Raw genomic sequence first — 19,333 nt, 5'->3', positions numbered from 1 at the left:
CTTTCGAACGAATATAGCTAACCTCTTGAAAATTTTCAAAAATACTTCTTATAGATGAAGATCGTTTGGATTACAAATGAGCCAAATCGGTCCATGTTTTCAATATAGCTCCCATATAAGCAGATCTCCCGATTTGGCATATATAACACTTAGAGGTCGCACATCTCTACGGATTTGGTTGAAATTTGGCACAAGCTCTCTTGTAATGACTTTCAGCATCCAAGCTAATTATGAACCGAATCGGTCCATTAATTGCTAAAGCTCCCTTTTACACCGGTATTCCGATTTGACACATTGAATACCTAAAGGCCGAAAGTCACGGTTTTTCTATTGTAAATAGGTTGTCTTTTTTTCAACATTCAGGATGTATATGTCCTTTATTTACAATTGGAGTATATTAAATATATTACAATAAAATATGACCAATAGTAAACTGTTCAGTGTGAACATAGAGCATCAACAAGCTCTCTCCATCTAGCTCTATCGTTGGCCAATGCCCTAGCCTGTTTCCATGATATATGGGTTGATTTCAACTCTGTTTTCGTGCAGCGGATCCATGTGTTTTTCAGGCGTCCCCTCCTTCGCTATCCAGTCTATGACATTTCTCCTATATCATCGCGCGGTCGGCGTAGGATATGACCCAACATTCAGGATAGTTACCTTAAAAACAAAGGGTGAGAGAGGTCTGCGGTGTAAGACTTAGACAGCGAATGTTTTGGAAAAATGAACTGAAGTAGTTGCGAGTAGAGGTGTGCACGTGAGTTGGCGTGTTTTGTCCCGATTTCAATGCAACCGTGTAAAGTTTGGATAAAGCGATATACCAATATAAGTGTTTGAGCACAGTAATGCGCTTTTACTTCCCATTTTCATGCATATACTGCTCAACTTTTGATTATAGACCATATTTGTATGCAGCTCCCACATAGCCTTGTTTTCCGATTGAAGTCATTGAACTCACAAAAGCCGCATTTTTTATCCAGAATTTACGAAGTTTGGAAGATATCCCTTAACACTCATACCAGCAGTTACGGTCAATATCACAACTTACGCCCTTTTTCTTTAAATTTGAAGCAATGAGACCCTTTGTAACCCCCTTGGCCCCTCGCTATCCTTGGCTTAATTCTGCACTCTTAACAAATACTCAGAAACAACACGAAGTCATTCCCGGCGTTAACTTGGTATTTATATGTTGGAAAAACCTACCAAAAATTGAGGTCAGCACGTGATCGTGCGTGACCGTGATTGAATTAAAATTCTTCGTACGTGAGGAAAATCAAGCTATCCAGATGCTCACGACTCACTAGACAATCACGACTCACGAGGCATTATATATCAGATTGTGCCAAAACTCAAACCGATTTTCCTTTTCCCACATCATAGATGTTTCACATCACATTCTTGTTTAATGGGTTTAAACGTTGGAAATTTTTGTCAGTTTTATCCAGTAGCAGCGTTTAAACGTTCAGCTACAAAGAAATTTATTATATATGGTAAAAAAGTGTGACCGTTGGCAATGCAACAAAGGTTGTTTTGCAATCCTTACTCAACCCTTTTTATTCTCTTTAAAAATAGTTCTAATTTTCATTTGTGTTTTGTTTTAGTATCGGAATGCCAAACACGATGGAAAACTATGCGTGATCACTTTGTTAGAGATTATAATAAAATCCGTGGTAATGAAATTACAGAAAGTCAATGGTACTTATTTGACAGCATGAGGTTTCTTTGCGACCAAGTGACGCCAAGAGCGTAAGATTTGATTGGTTATGATTCATGCGAAATGTGTAGTAAATGTTTATATTTTAGGATCATATCAAGATCGATTTCTGAAGGCTCCGAAATTTATAACGAAGAACCTGAACCGGTAGGTACATATATACATACTCATAAAGGATAAAAGGCACCATATGGAAATAAGAACGTAGGCCGACTTCCACAATGTTAGTTGCTTTGTATTCGAACAATGTATTGTGTTCCAAAATGCCGCAATACTAAACTTTTACACTGCAATGCAACAGAAAAAGTAACCAAGCATCAATTTTGTTGTTGATGCTTTAGAATTTTTTGTATTTGGGCATACAACTGGTAATAAAAACGAAGACAAAATTACGTGTAACTAATCAAAGCATGTTTTCAGGGACGCCAGGATTTTATTCAAAATCGGAAATTTCCAAAATTTTTCTGTTACTTTGAATTTGGTAGAGATATCTCAAACTTTTTTTTGAACATTGTGGTTGCTACTGGTTGCAGAAAATGGCCCATCGGCGGGGATATTTGGTTAAAGTCAGAGTTGAATTTTGTACTAATTGCCAACACACTATTTATTGGCCGATCCTAATCTTTCAAAGCCTTAAAAATGTGCTGATGATGATTTTTTTTCTTTTGCACTCATTTTAATTTGCTCTCAAAGTAGTTTTGTGATTTAAAGAGGTTATTGCTTGTGTCGGTCAATGGGTTCTAAATGACTTTTATTTCAATAAAATTTTACGCAAAAAATTGAAAAATTGGGCAACTATAAATGTTAAATATTTCAAAAAAATTCATTTTATCCTATTTCTACGACGAGCCATCTACGTTATGTTTAAATGATGCCACTAATATCTCCTCCCATGGCGAAACAATTAAAGGTAGTCTCATTTGCACAACAACCACAAATCATATGGTGCAATCGCCATCTCGTCATCAAGGTGTCATTTCAAAATTAGCATTATTCTCAACACAACCAATTAACATGAGAGAAAGAGAAACTCACACAAAGAGAATTGAAAAAATTGGGTTGTTTGTTGTGAATGTAAACACAGAACTGTCATCTTAATACCGTCAAACTGGCTGGCTGTCCGTGTGAGGCCACCTTCGTTAATCCACCTTGTTCTTCTCCGAACTTTATTAAAATCGATCGAAAATCCGATTTTGGAGGAAAAGATGTCCGGTAAAAATTGCATCCAACTATTGCCGTATATAGCAATAATGTAATGCTATAATGGCTATAATATAATGTTGATGCATTATATTATAGCCATTATAGCATTTTAAGAGTCCTTTATTATAGCATCTTTAAGAGTCCGAAAGTTTTCCTAATTTATTGGAGATAGAATAAGAAAAGACGGTAGAACTAGAAATTAGAAATATGAAAAGATTTCCACGTTATTGGAGTTGTAAACTTTTTTAATTCATTGAACACTAATTTTTACACGGTAGATGAAATAAATAAATAATTGGACCTAGCGACAACCGTAAGTGTAATATAAAACTTGTTCTTATAGAGATTAAAGTCTGCCGACTAATATTATTTTAACAACATTTCCTTACTTAAGGTGGGTAATTAGTTATCTTCATTGTAATCTTTTTATTAAATGAAACGAGTTTTTAAGAAATATTTCACTGTGTCCAACTCTACGGTAAAATCAAAGCAGCTTACTTTGACTGATAGATATCGATCCTAACTCACTATGAGCTCCGTTTCAATTGCCTTAAATACTGTATTGTGAATTAGGGAATTCCAAGGAAAAAACGAAAAGGCTTCATTTGAAATAATTATTTTAAAGCGTAAATTAATCTGAGTGATTCGGTCTTTAAAGAAAATGTCATTAACCCATTAAATACGAATGGGTTGAAAAATACCCAAAAATGGAGCTGTCTTAGAAAAATTCCTGCTCGAGCTAGGAAAGAGGTATCATAATGAAATTGCGATTGGCGTAAATTGGACGGCTAAAACTAGTTAAAAACAATTTTTCTCCGTGATATATGGTAATGTTTTGGGGGAAATTGGCTTGTCGAAAGTTGGCCATTTTTCATATTCAAAAATAACCAACAAAATTTTTTCTCAAAATTCTTAGGAGTGAATCTGGAATTCATTCGAGGGTTAAGTGTAATGGGATAAAATATTTTCTATAAAAAATTTTTAGGAAATTTTGCTTGTTTCTTGAAGAAAGACATTGGGAATGCTATAAACGCATTTTTGTCCCTGAACTTCTATTCTGAATGCTTTTCTCAAAGATTTTTGGGGCTTCAAAGGCTAACCCCTTGCTCGAAAAAAAAAAATCAAAAGTGAAAACTTTTTAGAGAAAAAATAATTTCGAGGATGCTCAATTGCTGAGCAACAATTGCTGAGCAACATTTTGCCTTTAGATAATATTTCATTAAAATTTGCCTTTGGAAAAAAAATGTCTTTCATCTTTTATCTTTACATAGAAAAAATGTCGCATTGTATTTTATTTTGTGATTTTTCATTTTGTTTTTGTTTCTATTTAGGACAGAAATACTTTACAGAAAATACAGAAAAAAACTTTAAAAATGTTTAAGCAAACTGTAGCGTTGCATTGAGCAGGCGCAAACAATTTTACTGAAATTTTGGCTTTATAAAATATTTTTCACTGAAAATTTAAAAAAATTTATTGAAATTTTGTGTATATAAAAAAATTGAAATGAAATTTTGTTATACTGGATAATTAAAATTTGTTCTTTACGAAAAATTGTGATGAAGTTTTTCCTTAAAAAAATTACGCAAAATTTCATTAAAATTTGTTTAAAAAAATTTTTTTGTACTTAAGAATAATAATTTTGAGGTGGTCCTGGTCTGATCAAAAGTTTGCCTCTGTGGAATATTATAAAGATGATATTTTGTTTATCATTTTAAAAAGTTTAACTAAAATTATGTGTTTAGAATAAATTTAATAAAATTTTTTTTTATAGACAAAATGGGCCCGAGCCCATACCCCCCCCCCCCCCCCCCCCCCCCTGGCTATGTCTTTGATTGTTTTGGTTGCATTATTAATACATTTATTAATTGATATCGTTTAACAATTGGCCATTTTTTCTCAAAAACTCAACTTTTGATTCGTTGCAATAATCCTATAATTTGTTTACTTCTGATTTTTAAAGCAAAGCGATATACTTTTAATCAAGGAAGTTAAAAAACATAAGCTTTTGTACATAAAAAAACATCCTGACCATTGTAACAGTGTTAAACGAGCGGAGGCGTGGGTTTCCATCAGCAAAGGTGTTGGCATGAAAGGTAAGAACAATTGCTCAACATACAGTCGCTCACATTTAAAGTCGGACAGCAGCATGGTCAAAATTGTATTTAAATTATCTTTGTTATTCTGAATGAAAATGCATCTCTGGTTCCTTCTGTTTTATTACAAAAACACTCATTTATAAGAACAACAACAAAACTGATTTCTAAGTACCGTTATAAAAGTGTGTAAAGCCTAAACTGAGAAGAAGTCATTTTCAAGCCTAACATTGAATGACGGGCAAGCAATGTTGTCAGCATAGTAAGCGGTAAATTTGCCGTTATTTTGTCATTCTCTCTGCATATTGCCAAAATAATTCATCAATTTTAAATTGCCTACCATGAAGATTGCTCAAGATTTTTGTTCAACTCGCATAGTAATAAACAATCTATTGGGTTGCCCAAAAAGTAATTGCGGATTTTTTAAAAGAAAGTAAATGCATTTTTAATAAGAACTTTAATCAAATATACTTTTTTTACACTTTTTTTCTAAAGCAAGCTAAAAGTAACAGCTGATAACTGACAGAAGAAAGAATGCAATTACAGAGTCACAAGCTGTGAAAAAATTTGTCAACGCCGACTCTATTAAAAATCCGCAATTACTTTTTGGGCAACCCAATACTTTGGGATAGCGTAAAGTTGTTAGACAACAATTTCTAGAAGGAAAATCTGATCCCAAAATACCGAAATTGGTTAATAAATGGAAATCAACCGTGCACGATATTATGGCGCAGTATGCACCTCTGGCGAAGTTTTCGTTTCCATAAGAAATGCACTGACATATCTTAAACGAAACATACATTACGAATGAAAATGTATGTTTTGACAGGACCATGCAAAATTAAATTAAGTTATTTGCAAGTAAAAACGATTAATTTTTGTGCATAAGTGCTTGGTTAAAAAATTGTATAAATTCGGGCAAAATTATAAATTGATGTTTGCAGCCATCTTGTATTCTGCACAACTATTTTTCAGTGGCGACATAAATGTCTTGTCTGCAACCGAAAACTTTGCTAGAGGTCTAAACCCAGCTATAAAGAAAATGAATTTGTTACAACTCGTGCCTCGACCTAGAAAACTATCGCCAAGAGATGAAAATTTGGTTTTGAGAGAAGTTAAAAAAAATCCTTTTATATCTGCCCCAAAATTAATTGCTATGGTTGAAAGAGCTTCTGGGACGGAGGTTAAACCGGAAAAAGAGAAGCCTTTTTCGAAAGAGTTACTTCCATGGCCAAGTTGCAAGAACAAATTTCTCATCAGCAAAAAAACCAAAATGACCTACAGGTTTTTTTGCCCGTCAATATGTTTTATCCATTCATTTCCATTTTTGTATTAAGTAAGTAGTGATAAAGGGTGATCTTTTAGCTATTTTCTTTTTGGCAACACTGGTTTACCCAGTTCACGGACGTTTCGTGTTTTGTTTCACTGTCAAACATCTTCAGTTTGGTCTATAATTTAAACATGAATCGTCTTAGAAACAAACAACGCTTGCAAATTATTGAATGTTATTATCAAAATGCGTGCTCTGTTAAGATAGTTCATCGCGCGCTCATTTCTGTTTAATTTTTTCTCATTTTTGGCTCAAAGGGAAAGTAAATAAGCAAAGTGGTCGATTTTGCAGTGAAGATCAGCCAGAAACATTGCAAGAGCTACCAATGCATCCAGAAAAGTCACAGTTTGGTGCGGTTTATGGGCTGGTGGCATCATTGGACCGTACTTCTTCAAAGATGATGCGAATCGCAATGTAACTGTGAATAGTGAGCGCTACCGTGAGATGATATCCAAATTTTTTTGCCTAAACTGTAAGAGCTTGACTTGCATGACATGTGGTTTCAACAAGACGTTGCCACATGCCACACAGCACGCGTAGTATAGGACTTATTGAGAGAAGATTTCGGTGAACATTTTACATGGCAAATATTCAAAAATTCGAGACCACCGTAGCGCAGAGGTAAGCAAGTCGGCCTATCACGCTGAACGCCTGGGTTCGAATCCTGGCGAGAACATCAGGAAAAAATGTTAGCGGTGGTTATACCCTCTTAATTCTGGCGACATTTGTGAAGTACTATGCCATGTTAAAACTTCTTCCCAAAGAGGTGTTGCAATGCGGCACGCCGTTCATACACGGATATAAAAAGGAGGCCCCTTATCATTGAGCATTAAATTGGAATCGGACAGCTCTCAGTGATATGTGAAAAGTTTGCCCCAATTCCTTAGTGGAATGTTCATAGACAAATTTGCATTTTTGTTCAAAAACACGGATTTCAAACTTTCAATTCTACCAGAATAACGATCCGAAACATACTGCTCTTGATGCAATGATTTGGGTGCTATAAAATTGCCCGAAGGTCATAAAAATCCCGGCACAAAATTCCCATATCAATGCAATTGAACATTGGTGGGACAAATTAGGTCCCAAAATGCAGGATAGGCTTGGTACATCAATGCATCAGTAAAAAAATGGCTTTACAAGAAGAATGGAATAATATTAGTCCTGATGTTTGAAAAATTTTGTTGAATCCATGCCAAGGCGCCGTCAAGCTATGTGTTAATTTTGTGAATTTTTTATACCCACCATAGGATGAGGTATACTAATTTCATTTTCTTCATTTCAATTCAGAAATATGAAACTGAGACCGAACAAAGTATATACATATATTCTTGATCGTCTTGACACCCGAAGTCGATTTAGCCACCCTTACTTCCGAAGGAATAAAGCTAGGTGCTTAAAATTTTGCACGAATGCTTCCTAATAATGCAGGTTGGTTGGGATTGTAAATGGGCTATATCGGTCCATATTTTCATATAGCTGTCATAAAAACCGATCCTTTATCTTGACTTCTCGAGCCGTTAGAGGGCGCATTTATCATCCGATCTGGCTGACATTTTTCATGAAGTGTTTTGTTCTAACTTTCAACTATATATACTTTATATACAACAACGATATAGCTCCGAAATAAACCGGTCTAGGAACTTGACTTCTTGAGCCGGTAGAGTGCGTAATTATTACCCGATTTGGATGAATTTTTGCATGAAGTGTTTTGTTTTGATTTCCAACTGTTATACCGCTAAATCGGTTCATAACCTGATACAACTCGCATATAAACCCATCTCCCGATTATACTTCTTGAGCCTCTAGAGGGCTCAATTCTTATCTAATTTGACTGAAATGTTGCACAAAGTCTTCTTCTATGACTTTAAATATACGTGTTGAATATGGTCCGAATAGGTCCATAAACCGATATAGCTTCTTTAAAACAGATCACCCAATTTTATTTCTTGAGCCACCAGTATGACCCCTATCGGTTCATAACTTGGTATAGCTCCAAAAGCTTAGCAATTCTTATCCATAATCCTTTGTTTTCCTATAAAGAAATATCGGGCAAAGAACTTGACATATGCGATCCATGGTGGAGGAGGGTATGTAAGATTCGGCCCGGCCGAACTTAGTACGCTTTTACTTGTTTTGTAGGTTAGGTTGATGAAGATTAGGTTGAGGATGCGGATATTAATCCGTTCCATGCCACCATATACATTACTTTTTTTTTAAATATTAATGTTTAATATTCATATTTTCAAGACTGAAAAGCGTCCTTTTATTATTTAAGATTATATGATTATTTTCCTTTGAATCCTGGAGTAGATTTTTGTTTTGCTGTTTTCAAATAAAAGCGTTTTTTTATAAAACAATAATTTATGTTAATTGTTTTCTTTAATAAGAATAATAGTGGAGCTAAAATTTTGTTGATGCTTCTGCCCGACTATAAGTGTGAGCGACTGTGCGATATGTGTATATATTTATGATATTTATTATACCTACCACCATAGGATAGGGGGTATATTAATTTAGTCATTCCGTTTGCAACACATCGCTATATCTATTTCCGACCCTAAAAAGTATATATTTTTGATCGTCGTAAAATTCTAAGACAATTTAACGATCTTCGTGTGTCCGCCAGTTTTAATCACGCTACAGTCATTCAAAAATGAGATTTTGAGTTGAAATTTTGCACAGACTCGTATTTTTTTCTATACGCAGGTTAAGTTCTTGAGAGGATGAAAGCGGACTATTTTGGATATAGCTATCATGTAGACTAATCTGGCGATTTAGGGTCTTAAACCCATTTAGTCAACATTTTTTGTCCGATTTCGCTGAAATTTGAAAGAGGAATTTGTACTAGGGACCCCGATATTCAAACCGAATATGACCCATATCGTACCATATTTAGCTGCCATATAGACCGATATTCCGGTTTAGGATTTAAAGCCCATAAAGTCGCTGAAATTCGAAATAGTGAGGTGATTAAAACCTCCGTATGCATAAAAGCATAAAAAGCACTTGCAGTAACATTCTATGAATGTTCAAGGGTATAGCAATGTTGATGTGTTTTGATATTCTAAACATTGAGGATTGGTTTGCGTCGGTATCAGTGCTGCCGTTTTTGGTAGGTTCCTACCAAAATTGGTAGATTTTTATTCTCTTGGTAGGTTGGTTTTGTCGTTTCTACGCATTCGTTAAGAGTGCAGAACAAAACCAGGATGTTGAGACACCAAATACTGTTGCAAGGGGTCTCACTGTTTTAAACTTCGTTAAAAAGGACGTAAATTCTGATATCGGCCGTAACTGATACGGGATCTCTTTCAAATTTCGTAAATTCGGGGTAGGAAATCAGGCTTTAAGTCTTCAGTCGGAAAATAGGCATATCTGGCAGCAGCATACAAAGATGTCGAGGGGTCCATGCAACTCACTGGAACGACCCAAATTGGTAGTAAAACTAGGCACGGTTGTTCATTGAAATAGGGGCAAAAATACGGGTATAAAAGGTGCTATATAAAGATATAGGTCATTATTGAACGTAAGGCTATAGAGTGATTTCAACAAACAGACGAACGGACATGGCTAGATCCTTTATGAATAAAGACAGTACTAGATTGTTTTTAGAGCTGAAAGTGTATAACTTGATGTGTTTAAAATTGAATGGCATAATGACCTAGTCTCCGGTAACGCGTATAAAAACATATACCACATTTTTGGCTTGTAGAACATTTGGTAGGTTTTGGTCGAGTTTGGTAGGTTTTTTTCTTAAATTGTAGATGGAAATAAATTTCTTGAGTGGCAACACTGATCAGAATAGTAAATGGAAATTTTCCCATGAATATTCCATTAAGCAACAGGGGCAAACTTCTCACATATCAATGAGTGCTGTCCGATTCAAGTTAAAGATTAATGATAAGGGTCTCCTTGTTATAGCCGAGTCCTAACTGCGTGCCGAACTGCGACACCTCTTTGTGGAGAAGTTTTTACATGGCTGCCGTACCAAATGGTACAGTACCTCCCAAATGTCGGCAGCATAAGGAGGGGATATCCACCGCTGAAAATTTATTCGGATGTTCTTGCTAGGATTCGAGCCCAGGCATTAAGCGTCATAGGCGGTCATGCTAACATCTGCCCTACGGTGGCCCCTGTGTCGGAATAATGTAAAATAAATCTTTCTGCTCTCTTAAGCTGCTATTACACGATAAGACATGTGAAATGAGCAGTCAATTTTCGTATTGAAAAAAATTTCGTTATTTACGTCAAGTACGAATAAAGCGCGCTCTAATCGGAATGTATTTTCCTATGTATTGTACTTTTTTTTAACATATGTATCTATGAGTATTTTCGATGAAATAAAAGCTCGATTTAATCGAGAACGTTGCATATTTATTATGAAATCCATTGAAATATTACATTTTTCGCACGTATCACACGATGTGTACAACTTTCACAGTTGCTATTTTTGAAAATACTAACTACGAAAATACTCAATTAGGGGACTAATTGACTCTATATTTCTTGGGTATGTAGAGCAGCTAAATCAATTTGATGAAGATACATGGCGTATGAAAAATCGGGATCCACCATGCCATTCAAAATGTTTTGACAACCACAAAATTTCCTAACTTCTATAAGTTCTTGGCTATACTATTCTTTGAATAGGAAGAAGTAAAATGATCTCGAGCTGGAATATGTTGAAAAAATCACGAAAAATTTTTAAAGACCAAAATAAAAGAGCGCAAACAGACATACCAAACTAATCGACCCGTCGTTGTGCTGTAGGTCAATGTGGCCTTTGAACAAATAGCACTTGCAGTAACATGCTTTGTTGTTCCAACCATTGTTGATTAGTTTGTGTCGGAATAGTGGGAAATGAGTCGTTCTGCACTCTTACTGCGCTTGGTAGAGCTAGGGGACTTATTGAGCCCTGTTTCAGAACAAAAGCGTGCTCAACACCGTACTCAAAGGTCCTTGGGTAGATCATTTATGATTAATTTGTATCGGAACAGTGGAAAATTGAGCCTTTTGCTCTCTTACTGCCCTTGGGAGAGCTGGGGGACTTATTGAGCCCTGAAAGAACAAAAAGCGTGCTCTACTTCGTACTCAATGGTCCTTGGGGAAGTAGAGCACCTTAATCAATTTGACAGAGGTTTTTATGAAGATACATGGCGTATCAGAAACCGCGATCCACCATGTTAGTCCGAGAACTTCATGAGATCCAAAATTTGGCATTCAATAGTCACTTTGGGCAAATCAATTGTCTGTATCGCATGCCACAAAAAAAAAACAAAGTTACCTAAAAACACACGCACAAATACCATAGAGTGAAAGATGCGCGAACGTTTTACTAATCGTTCAGTTTATTTGGTTTTCAATTTGGACGACGGACATCGTGTGTTGTTTGCAAACATCACTCAGATCGGTTGCATATGAAGCCAAAACAAGCAGAGGAATGAGACATCAAGTTTTCTTGATCGGCATAGATATGCTTCGTTGTTTTTTTGCACTTGCTTTTTATTTTTGGATCAGAATTGTTTTTATCAGTGACGTACGTGCTGCCTGTCTCTGTCTGTTCAAAAGTGACGGACGTACTTCCATTTTTGCTTTACCCAAGCCATTACAAAGCACGAAAATTAATTTCAGCTCTCATAACTCTGAACGGTATCTGTGTGTCTCCTATTCAGCTCCAACAACTGTGCCAAGTGCGGTTCAAATCGGTACGTAACCTGATGTAGCTCCCATATAAACCGATCTTCCGATATGATTTCTGAGCCCCTGGAAGCCGCAATATTTATCCGATTTGGCTGTGCACGTAGTGTTCTGTTGTGACTTCCAACAACTGTGCCAAGTACGGCCCAAATCGATCAAGAACCTGACATAGCTTCCATATAAACCGATCTCCCGATTTGACTTCTTGAGTCATTACAAGCTGCAAATTTTGTCCGATTAGGCTGATATTTTGCATGTGATGTTCTGGTACGACTTCCAGCAACTGCGCCAAATACGGCCAAAATCAGTCTATTACCTGAGATAGCACCCATGTAGACCGGTCTCTCGATCATCCTTGTTCGATTCCTAGAAGCTTTAATTTTTGCTGGTTTGGCAGAAGTTTGGTATGTAGAACAAAATTATGCCCTACAACTAAATTTATTTTGCATAAATTTTTAACAGAATCCATGGTGTTGGGTTCCCAAGATCCGGCCCGGCCGAACTTGGCACGCTTTTACTTGTTTTTACTCAAATCATTGATGCTACCATATAGTTATACAGCCCTAGCTTACATACTAGTTTTTAAGTTGAAAAATTTTACACAATCTTTTATGCCATTTTTGAAATGTTGGCAACCCTAAATTTATCCTTTATTTGAATTAGAAACCCACCACAGTCATAAACAAAAGAGGCCATAATTATTAATGTTTGATTTGGTCAAATTTGTTATAGTCGGTTATATTTAGCTTGCTAACCTCTGAATTAATAATTATACTTTCAAGAAAAAATTCCCATTTAAAAAACTTCCATATGCTTTTTGTTTCAGAGTGCTATTGCAATAGACGATGGAAAACTTTACGTGATCGTTATGTTAGGAATTATAAAAAAATTCTTAATAATGAAATTACTGAGTGTCAATGGAACTTATTTCATAGCATGAGCTTTCTTTGTGACCAAGTGGAGTACAGAATGTGAGATTTGATTGCTTATGATTTATGACAAAATGTATAGTAAATTTATATTTTTTAGAAAATCATCATCATTTATACAAGAATCACAAGACAACACTGTTGATGAGTTTGATGATTCTGAACCAAATGCTGAGATATTGATTTCCAAAGTTTCGGAAATGTATGACGAAGATCCTGAATCGGTAAGAAAATATTCATAGAGGCTAGCACTATACTGGCACTATAGATTTAAAATTTCCTTTTTCGGCTTTTGTTCGCATGATATTTCGATGGTTTAATGTAAAAAGGGCCTAACTCAATATTTATACCCCTACATAGGATGGGTGTATACTAACCTAGTCATTTCGTTTGTAACACCTCGAAATATTGATCTACGACCCCATAAAGTATTGGGTTGCCCAAAAAGAAATTGCGGATTTTTTAAAAGAAAGTAAATGCATTTTTAATAAAACTTAGAATGAACTTTTATCAAATATACCCTTTTTACACTTTTTTTCTAAAGCAAACTAAAAGTAACAGCTGATAACTGGCAGAAGAAAGAATGCAATTACAGAGTCACAAGCTGTGAAAAAATTTGTCACCGCCGACTATATGAAAAATCCGCAATTACTTTTTGGGCAACCCAATAGTTCGCGCTATTTTTCGTTGTTTGTGTGTCATAGTTCTTAACTATAATACACACACACAACCAAAACTCGTTGACAAATAGTGCATTTCGCGAGAAAAATTGTACTCAGCTGTCCACAGTACACTACCTGGTAATTATGTCATGCTCACTACCACTTCTACGGAACGTGTTCGCATTTTCTTTGTCTCCATTTCTTTAAAGTGTGTTTTGATAGTTTGTAGGTTTAAATTGCAAATGAAAAATGTGTGAAAAATTAATTTTTTTTTTTTGCAATTTGACACAATTCATCCTAATATGATGGCTGAGTTGTGTTGGCGCAGAAAATTTGCAGTAAATATGTTTCAGTAAATTAAGATAGTTTACAACTAAACACAGAATACCCTGCTTAAGATAATAAGAAAACACAGCAACTGTACGAATGAAATATTCAGCCCTATTCTGAATAAAAATTCTCTGGGAGTTTATTCCCTACTCCCTTTTCCCCTATTCTGAATAACAATTTACTGAGAGTTTTTTTTCCTAATCCCCTTTCCCTTATTCTAAACAAACTTCCAAAAAGGGAAATCTCTCGCAGGGAAAAAAAGTAGATATTCTGAATCGATATAAAAGGGAGAATGAGGCGATAAAACTTGGAAAAAATTCCCCTAAACAAATGAAAGGCATTAGGATAAAAATTTGTGAATTTTATGGTTTTATAAAAAAAATGGTACCACTTCTTTATTACTTACGAACAATTTAAAATATATGGAAATAATTTTTCACTTTTTCATCAAAAACAAGTACAAATTTTGTTAGGTTCTCCTAGTTTAAATATGTCATATACACACCATAGAAGATTTTCTTAAGATTTTCAATTTCATTGACACTCGGTTCCGAGTCGGATACTTAAAGGAGGTCCCTTATCATTGAGCTTAAAGTTGAATCCGGCGGCACTCAATGATGTGCAAGAAGTCTTCTGCCTGTTCCTTAATGTAATGTTCGTGGGCAATTATTCAAAGATACTTGGCGCCACATTTGGCAGCATTTACTCCACAAGAGTAAGAATAAATCCATAAGTCGCTTTCCGGCAGCACTATGTCCAGCAGCCGTCCCAAACACCAATAAAAGCGGCCGCCGCCCGGAAATGTCGATTAGATCTTCAAGTTCTAGTTCCATAAAAGTAGGCCTTTAGATAAGACGGCTATCTGCCTGATAGCATTCATACGATTCAGCCACCTTAACTCCTTTTGGCAAGGGAAAACGCCAACATGCAGGATGTGTGCCCCGCATGCAACCAGGGACAACACGCCGCAATTAATCTGTCAACCAAAACCACTCTGGAAGTATCTAATTTAGCCAACGATTGTTGGATGAAGACGAAAAGTTGTTATCACAACACATAAGTATGGTGACAAGCTGTAGGCCATAATTGTGCACCATTAAAATACATAAATTAAAACAAACATTACAAAAGCAACAGTAAACATGTTTGTAAACTTTTTTTATCAACCTTTATAACTTCTTTTTGCTTATTTTTCCATTTTATGTTCTTTTTCCAAAAAATAATAGTAACATGTTTAGCCAAAATAAAACAGCTGAAGCAAAACAGCTGTTTTTGAGAATTCGAAATTCCCTCTCCCAAAAATGTTCTCTCCCCATTCAATCAGAATAGGAGGATTTTATTCGAGGGAGAAATTAAGAGTTTTCAGAATTGGGCCGATTATGTCCCTTTTTTATGGAATACAGTACAAAGCACGTGTTATCGACATGATAACGATAATAATCTATCCAGTTCAGTGGACAGGGCTTAGTGATTGGGGGACCACCCCACTTCCCAAAACACCCCTAAATCGGGCATATTTACCGACCATGTCAATGTGGGGTTTAAATGAAAGGAATTGGGGGGGGGGGGGTATGGCAAGAATTGATACCCACTACCCCTTTCCCAAAATACCCCACAAACAGCAATTTTTACTGACCATCGCAATATGGGGCTCAAATAGAGGTATTTGGGAGTAGAATACGAATTTGATATCCAAATCTAGAACTATGTATTTAAGGCATCACCCCTTCCCCAAATCAGCCCCCAAAGAGTAAACATTTTTCGACCATGCTAATATGTGGCTCAAATGAAGGGTATTTGAGATTAGAGAACGGATTTGATAACCATGTGTTTGGGGGACGCCTCATCCTGTAAACGCCCCTCAAAACCAATGGCAATATGGGGTTTAAATAAATGGTATTTGAGAGAAGAGCACGATGCGGATATTTTTTCAGTGCCAAGTGTCTGGGGGACCACCTCACCCCCGAAATCACCCCTAAATCAGACATCATGAGAATATCGGGCTGAAATAAAGTATTTTAAGTATGGAGTACAATCCAAACTTCAATTCTTAAAATTCATATGGGATTCAGATATAGGCACTTAAATTGTTAAACTGTTTGTCAAGCGATATACTATTTTCGTAGCACGGTATTTCACTAAAAGCTCTTTAATTGTCGAAAATAAATGTTCCAAGGAAAATTTTGTTCCATATAAAGTAAAAGAAGGCGCAGCGGAGCGGGCTCAAGTTCAAGTTTTTTAATTGGGAATGTATTAGTAGTAAGCCGTTTTTGGCCTCGAGGGCCTTGTATTACTATTATATGTAAATAAATCGTTGTAAATCTGTTACTTGCATGTATCCACCTGAAATTTGGAGGCAGGGTGCATCTGGCTTTTGTCTTCCAAAATAAACAAAAAATTTCATTTTGAAAAAAATTTAGTTGAGTTATATTAAGCCATCGATATGTTTCATAATCAATAATTTTTTATTTATAAAAAATCAGTTCTTTGAATGAATGCCAGAGTCTTGGTGTGGTTCGACTTAACATTTATTTTTTTTTTCTTTAATATTTGTATCTAAATTTTCAATGGTATTATTTTCTCATTTATTTTTGTTTATTTGTTTCATGTAATAGTTTATGTGGGATATGTCTCTGAACTTAAAAATCCTACATTTTAATTTATAAGATATTTATCTTATGTTGTAGGAACAAAATAAATTAATATGCTTTGTTTTGTTTACATCTCTTTTTTAAGCAAAGCGATATACTACTAATCGAGGAAGTAAAAAAACATGAGCTTTTGTACGCAAGAAAACATGGGGAATATTGTAACAAGGTTAAACGAGCGATGGCGTGGGTTTCCATCAGCAAATGTGTTGGCATACCAGGTAAGGACAAGTTTTCAATACATGTGATTAGGAATACAATATCTTTCCTATTTGACTTATTGAGCCCATTGAAAATCCATTGTCCGAACGATTTTGTTGTAAATGAAACTGACCATTTAACTAGTTGAGTATTATCCCCATTGCTGTCGAATTTTCGTACATATACCGATCCAATTTGACTCCTGGTCATGGACGTCTTTACCACCGCAACCCTATACTATTAAAGTATACCTTATGATGTACATATTGTTGTCGCCTACTTGCATGTGGGTTAGCGATTCTTAGCTAGCTCCCTTTCGCTACGTAAGAAATGCCGCATTAGTACTTCATGGTTGTTTTATTTACCAGTTCAGCGGATCCGCTGGCTTATTTATAAATAAAACGCTGTTCAAGCTAAATGCTTTGTACTTTAGCGTTGGCTGTACTGACACATATCCGAAATAATCAAATATCAACAAAACTAACAAAATAAATCATTTTAGTTTTAAATAAATATTTCTCGGAGTTCATAAATGTGATTTTATTACATTCCTAAGCAATTTTTGCATTCCAGAACGTTTAATCATTGATGATCATGTTGCGTTCTTCATCTTTGAGTTTTGTCATTCAAATTGAATGATGACACCATAAACGGTGATAGTAAGCGGGGATAGCAATTTTCTCCATACAAACTACACAAAATTAGGATTCCCCAGAATAAACAACGAGTTCAACCCAAAAAGAGATCGACCGATTTTTATCGGAAACTATTAAGGTGACTTAAATCAAATGACGACTTAAATCGAAGTTAGGTTAGGTTGGATGAGAGTGGCAGTCCTTGGCATACTCACTTAGAGAATTTTAAGTCCATTGTGATACCACAGTAGCGATAGACCAAGGCCTCTGGTGGGAATCGAACCCATGACCCCCGCTCTGAAAATCCGAGCACGCTACCATGTCGGTTATCAGGTGCACCTATCAAATACAAGTTATTAGGAACAATTCTTTTGACGACGTAAATTGAAACGATGTTAACAGAGTCGACGTAAATCGAGGCAATACTGTCCTATGGCGAAGTAAGAAGACGATGATGAAGAAAATTGCATGGAAGTTCAGAAACAAAGAGCGTGTGTCGAATGATAGCAATCTCCTATGGTGAGATGTAGAAATTAAGTGGGGGTTGTTTTTTTTTTACCCTGGTAAGAAAAAAATTTAATTTTGCTGTGCCAATGGACCATTTTTTCTAATACTGAAAAATTTTGACGTTTGTCAAAAATTAGAAGTAGATGTGTACAGAACAAGATGTGTACGCCACATAATATTGGGTTGCCCAAAAAGTAATATAGTAGTAATATAGTCGGCGTTGACAAATTGTTTCAACGGCTTGTGATTCTGTAATTGCATTCATTCTTCTGTCAGTTATCAGCTGTTACTTTTAGCTTGCTTTAGAAAAAAAGTGCGCGAAATTTAGTTTACATTTGTTTGTTTGGCGTCAATTGTAATATGGGTACCACATGTATTGAAAGAAATTCATTTAACAAACCGAATCAACGCTTGTGATATGAACCTTAAACGTAATAAATTCGATCCGTTTTTAAAACGAATCATAACTGGACATGAAAAAAGGATTGTTTACAACAACGTTAGTCGAAAACGATCATGGTCCAAGCATGGTGAACCAGCTCAAACCACTTCAAAGGCTGATATCCACCAAAAGAAGGTTATGCTGTCTGTTTGGTGGGATTGGAAGGCAGTGGTATATTTTGAGCTGCTTCCAAGGAACCAAACGATTAATTCGGATGTTTACTATCAACAATTGGACAAATTGAATACAGCCATCAAGGAGAGGCGACCAGAATTGGTCAATCGTAAAGGTGTCATATTCCACCAGGACAACGCTAGACCGCACACATCTTTGGTCACTCGCCAAAAACTGAGTGAGCTTGGCTGGGAACTTTTGATGCATTAACCATATAGCCCTGACCTTGCACCATCAGACTACCATTTATTTCGATCTTTGCAGAACTCCTTAAATGGTAAAACTTTCGGCAATGATAAGGCTATAAAATCGCACTTGGTTCAGTTTTTTGCAGATAAAGCCCAGAAGTTCTATGAGCGTGGAATACTAAATTTGTCAGGAAGATGGCAAAAGGTTATCGAACAAAATGGCAATTATATATTTGATTAAAGTTCATTCTAAGTTTTATTAAAAATGCATTTACTTTCTTTTACAAAATCCGCAATTGCTTTTTAGGCAACCCAATAATACAGGAAAAAGCCAGAAATCAATAATTATTTTCGTAATGAATATTTTCCAAAAATATAAATATGGAGATATTGTAGATCTTGCTTTGGAAAAGAGGAAAACACGGCGAGTAAGACAATTAATGTTATTTTAAAGACACCTGTATTAATTTTTTTAGCGGGAGAAGCCATTACTACACGAAAAATAAATGCAAATGCCGATTTGCTGCTATTTTTTCTATTGTTTTCATGAAAATGAAGAACGAAACTCATGTCATGTAG

The 19,333-nt window shown here is 35.6% G+C and overlaps 3 protein-coding genes across 11 annotated transcripts in view; 1 reads left to right on the top strand and 2 right to left on the bottom strand.

The window, feature by feature from the left end:
- Positions 1–19,333, bottom strand: part of LOC106090092 (nuclear pore complex protein Nup154) — a 257,128-nt gene that overhangs the window by 37,198 nt on the left and 200,597 nt on the right. The window lies entirely within an intron of this gene.
- The window catches only part of LOC106092403 (uncharacterized), a 166,615-nt gene that overhangs the window by 70,593 nt on the left and 76,689 nt on the right, over positions 1–19,333 (bottom strand). The window lies entirely within an intron of this gene.
- The window catches only part of LOC106090091 (uncharacterized), a 63,011-nt gene that overhangs the window by 32,466 nt on the left and 11,212 nt on the right, over positions 1–19,333 (top strand). For all 4 annotated transcript variants that reach the window (XM_013256166.2, XM_013256167.2, XM_013256169.2 and 1 more), the window contains 6 exons: positions 1,602–1,746; positions 1,804–1,861; positions 4,879–5,011; positions 12,865–13,009; positions 13,068–13,191; positions 16,696–16,828. In XM_013256166.2, coding sequence (XP_013111620.2) covers positions 1,602–1,746; positions 1,804–1,861; positions 4,879–5,011; positions 12,865–13,009; positions 13,068–13,191; positions 16,696–16,828 — 738 coding nt within the window. The remainder of the gene's footprint in view (positions 1–1,601; positions 1,747–1,803; positions 1,862–4,878; positions 5,012–12,864; positions 13,010–13,067; positions 13,192–16,695; positions 16,829–19,333) is intronic.

This window comes from Stomoxys calcitrans, chromosome 1 (assembly GCF_963082655.1).
Source record: "Stomoxys calcitrans chromosome 1, idStoCalc2.1, whole genome shotgun sequence".
Classification (NCBI taxonomy): Eukaryota; Metazoa; Arthropoda; class Insecta; order Diptera; family Muscidae; genus Stomoxys; species Stomoxys calcitrans.
The sequence above is the reverse complement of the archived record's forward strand: the minus strand, read 5'-3'. Positions and strand labels throughout refer to the sequence as shown.